Source organism: Arachis hypogaea, chromosome 11 (genome assembly GCF_003086295.3).
Source record: "Arachis hypogaea cultivar Tifrunner chromosome 11, arahy.Tifrunner.gnm2.J5K5, whole genome shotgun sequence".
Lineage (NCBI taxonomy): Eukaryota > Viridiplantae > Streptophyta > Magnoliopsida > Fabales > Fabaceae > Arachis > Arachis hypogaea.
Genome location: NC_092046.1, coordinates 88,881,693 through 88,886,389, shown reverse-complemented (window position 1 = coordinate 88,886,389; position 4,697 = coordinate 88,881,693). Strand labels below are relative to the sequence as shown.

The 4,697-nt window shown below is 40.7% G+C and overlaps 1 protein-coding gene across 1 annotated transcript; it reads left to right on the top strand.

Annotated features, from left to right (window-relative positions):
* Nucleotides 1–1,823: 1,823 nt before the first annotated feature.
* LOC112721542 (uncharacterized mitochondrial protein AtMg00860-like) lies at nucleotides 1,824–2,141 on the top strand. Its single transcript, XM_025772596.1, has one exon. It carries the CDS (start codon nucleotides 1,824–1,826, stop codon nucleotides 2,139–2,141), a length of 318 nt encoding a protein of 105 aa, XP_025628381.1.
* The last annotated feature ends 2,556 nt before the right edge of the window (nucleotides 2,142–4,697 follow it).

The following is a 4,697-nucleotide window of genomic DNA, read 5'->3' as shown; positions in this document are numbered from 1 at the left end:
TTGATGACTTGTGCCATTTCTCCAAGATTTGTCAAGGGAATCCTACTGACTTTGAAGAATGGAAGTGCTTGAAGTTCGAAGGGGGCCTTCATGAGGATCTGATGAGTTCAGTAGTTCCATTGGAGATACGGAATTTTGCTGAAATGGTTAATAAGTGTAAGTTAGTGGAAGAAGGTGCTAAGAAGGTAAGTGCATCTAAAGTAAGTCATCAAGGATTTCCACCAAGGAACTACAATAGTTATAATTGGAAACCACGAAGGACAAATTTCAAGACATTCGGTGTGCCACAGCGAAGAAACCCACAAGCTGGTAACGTTCCTGTTCGCCCTACTGGTGGAAACGGAGGTAGACCAAGGCAGGATAATGGTAAACGACCTCAACAGGCATAAGTGAATACTACATGTAGACAGTGCGGAAAGGATCATGGTACCAGGCCTTGCCAAATCAGAACATTTACTTGTTACAATTGTGGGAAACCTAGACACTTGGCGAGGAATTTCCCAAAAGAAATCCTGCAACAAGGCTGAGTGTTTGCTATAACTGCTAATGATGCTATGCAATCAGACGCCCTAATCCAAGGTCAGTGTCATATCAAGAATTGATTTCTAGCTGTACTGTATGATTCGGGTGCATCGCATTCCTTTATCTCTTTAACTGTTGCTTGTGAGTTGGGACTAGATTTCTCTGAGTTGAACTTTGATCTGATTATCCATACACCTGCATTCTAAAATGCTTTGACCAGTTTAGTGTGCCTGCAAGTACCATTCACTATTAGGAACAGGACTTTTATACATGATCTAATATGTTTGCCTCTATATGGTTTAGAAGTTATTATAGGATTAGATTGGTTATCTAAGTATCATGTTTTCCTTGATTGGTTTAAAAGAACTGCTGTTATTCCGTCTGATAGTTTAGATATTAAACCATTTCTGTCCCATGCTTTATATCTGAATTCTGTAAGACTTACCTTAGACGGGAGTAATTTTAAGGGGTACGTTCTGTTAGCGGCTAGCTCGAATGACAGTGAATTAATCTTAGAACGAATCCGAGTGGTGAAGGAATTTCCTGATGATTTCCCGGACGACATACCTGAGTTTCCTCCTCAGCGAGAGATAGAATTCAGCATTGAACAAGCACCTGGAACCGGACCGATTTCCATAGCACCGTACCGGATATCACCACTGAAACTTGCAGAATTGAAGAAGCAGCTGGATGAGCTACTTGGAAAGAAATTTATTCATCCCAGTGCATCACCTTGGGGAGCTCCAGTATTGCTGGTGAAGAAGAAGGATGGTGGAATGAGACTTTGTGTAGATTATCGACCGTTAAATAAAGTCACTATCAAGAACAAGTATCCAATTCCACGGATAGATGATTTGATGGATCAGTTGAAAGGTGCAACTGTGTTCTTGAAGATTGATTTGCGGTCAAGCTATCACCAGATTCGAGTGAAAGAGTCAGATATACCAAAGACTGCATTTAGAACTCGATATGGTCACTATGAGTATACGGTAATGTCGTTTGGACTAACTAATGCTCCTGCGATTTTCATGGATTACATGAATCGTATTTTTCGTTCGTACCTTAATCAATTCGTAGTGGTTTTTATAGACGACATTCTTATCTATTCAAAGACAGAAAGATAGCATGAAGAACATCTAAGGACTGTATTGTAGATACTGAGGACTCGAAAGTTATATGCTAAACTATCAAAGTGTGAATTCTGGACAGAGAATGTGGCATTTTTGGGGCATGTCATATCACAGGGAGAAATTGCAGTGGATCCTTAAAAAATTGAAGCAGTAGTGCAATGGGAACCACCTATGACTGTTACAGAAGTTCGGAGTTTTCTCGGACTAGCTGGATACTACCAGAGGTTCATCAAAGGATTCTCAGTGATAGCTTTACCTTTGACTTACCTTACACAAAAGGAAGTTCCGTTTATCTGGACGGCTGAGTGTGACAGAAGTTTCGAGATGCTTATGGAAAAGCTAACAACTACACCTGTATTAGTGCTACTAGATCCACAGAAACCTTTTGAAATATACTATGATGCCTCTCATAAAGGACTTGGACGTATGCTGATGCAAGACAAGAATGTGGTGGCTTACGCTTTCTGGCAGCTAAGACCTCATGAATGAAATTATCCGACGCATGACTTGGAACTAGCGGTAGTGGTGTTTGCTCTCAAGATCTGGAGACACTATTTGTATGGCGCTCAATTAGAAGTTTTCTCTGACCACAAAAGTTTAAAGTATATCTTTAACCAGAAGGATCTTAATATGCGACAGCGGAGGTGGATGGAATTTTTAAAGGACTATGATTTTAAGTTAAGTTATCACCTAGGGAAAGCTAACGTTGTGGCGGATGCCTTAAGCAGTAAGAATTTGAATATCTCTTGGATGATGATAAAGGAAGGAAAGCTACTCGCGGAATTTGAGGACCTTAGGTTGGCTATGACTGAGACGTCAAGTGGAGTCCGTTTGGCGCAGTTGCATATAATACCAGATTTTAAAGTTAATATTCTGCGAGCACAAGCACAGGACACAGAAATGATGATGATGCTGAGACGGATGAAAGCAGAGGAACTAGTAGAAGTAAGACAAGATTGTAGCAATCTCTGGAAATACAAGAACAGAATTTGTGTGCCTAGCTCTGGGGATTTGAGACAAAGGATTCTTGTTGAAGCTCATCAAAGTAGATTCTCTATGCATCCTGGAGTGACAAAGATGTATCAAGATTTGAAACAAATGTTCTGGTGGCTGGGCTTAAAGAAAGGTGTAGCTGACTATGTCTCAAAATGTTTAATCTGCCAGAAGGTGAATGATGAGCGGATAATTTATACGCTTTTTGACATTGTTTTTAGGTAGTTTTTAGTATGTTTTAGTTACTTTTTATTATATTTTTATTAGTTTTTATGCAAAAATCACATTTCTAGACTTTACTATGATTTTTTGTTTTTTTCTATAATTTCAGGTATTTTTTGGCTGAAATTGAGGGATCTGAGCAAAAGTCTGATTCAGAGGCTGAGAAAGGACTACAGATGCTGTTGGATTCTGACCCTCCTGCACTCGAAGTGGATTTTCTGGAGCTACAGAAGCCCAATTGGTGCGCTCTCAATTGCGTTGGAAAGTAGACATCTTATGTTTTCCAGCAATGTCTAATAGTCCATACTTTGCCTGAGATTTGATGGCCCAAACTGGCATTCAACGCCAGCTAGAGACCCTTTTCTAGCGTAAAACGCCGGAACAGGCACCAAAACTGGAGTTAAACACCCAAACTGGCATCCAAGCTGGCATTTAACTCTAGAAAAGGCCTATGCACATGTAAAGCTCAATGCTCAGCCCAAGCACACACTAAGTGGGCCCCGGAAGTGGATTTCTGCACTATCTTCCCTTAGTTACTCAATTTCTGTAACTCTTAGTAACTAGTTTAGTATAAATACTAGTATTTCCTATTGTATTTGGACTTTTGATCATTTTATCATCTTTTATCAACTTCATGCTTGGCTGGCCTCACGGCCATGCCTAGGCTATTTTCTCTTATGTATTTTCCAATGGTGGAGTTTCTACACCTCATAGATTAAGGTGCGGAGCTCTGCTGCTCTCCATTAATTAATGCAAGTACTATTGTTTCTCTTTCAATTCACGCTTACTTATTCTCCAAGATATACTCTCGTACTTAATTCAGTTAAGTCAGAATGAAGAGGTGACCCGTGACAATCACCAACTATCTTCGTTACTCGCTCAGCCAAGATCCGCGTGGCTGACAACCACAAGCGGTCTACATGATGTTAAACATAGTCATTGGATGACAGCCGGAATATAATCTCTTGGGTCTCTGATCCACGGATTTGACTTGCCTCTCCTGACAACAGAGCATTCGAATCCGTGAGATTAGAACCTTCGTGGTAGAGGCTAGAACCAATTGGCAGCATTCGTGATATCTGAAAAGTTTAAACCTTGTCTGTGGTATTTCGAGTAGGATCTGGGACGGGATGACTATGACAAGCTTCAAACTCACGAATATTGGGCGTAGTGACAGTGTGCAAAAGGATAGAGAGATCCTATGCCGACGTAAGTGAGAACCGACAGATGATTAGCCGTGCGGTAGCTGTGCCTGGTATTTTTCATCCGAGACGAGAGATTTGACAGTTAGCCGTACAAAAACTGTACCTGGACCATTTTCACTGAGAGGACGGATGGTAGCCATTGACAATGGTGATCCACAAATATACAGCTTGCCATGGAAGGGAGCATGCATGATTGGATGAAGACAATAGGAAAGCAGAGGTTCAGAAGCAACAAAGCATCTCCAAACACTTATCTGAAATTCCCACCAATGAATTACATAAGTATCTTTATTTTAATTTACGTTTTATTTATCTTTCAATTATCAAAACTCATAACCAATTGAATCCACCTGACTAAGATTTACATGATAACCATAGCTTACTTCAAGCCGGCAATCTCCGTGGGATCGACCCTTACTCGTGTAAGGTTTTATTACTTGGACAACCCAGTGCACTTGCTGGTTAGTTGTACCAGAGTTGTGAAAAGTGTGATCACAATTCCGTACACCAATGAAGGTGGAACATCAAAGGCCGTCTAGAACCCTACAACCCTTAGAAATACCACAATGGAAATGGGAGCAGATCACTATGGATTTTGTCACGGGATTGCCAAGGACCTCAATAG

Bases quoted from the DNA above. Each gene is read 5' to 3' on its own strand.
- LOC112721542 (XM_025772596.1), top strand. From the start codon at position 1,824: ATGACTGTTACAGAAGTTCGGAGTTTTCTCGGACTAGCTGGATACTAC.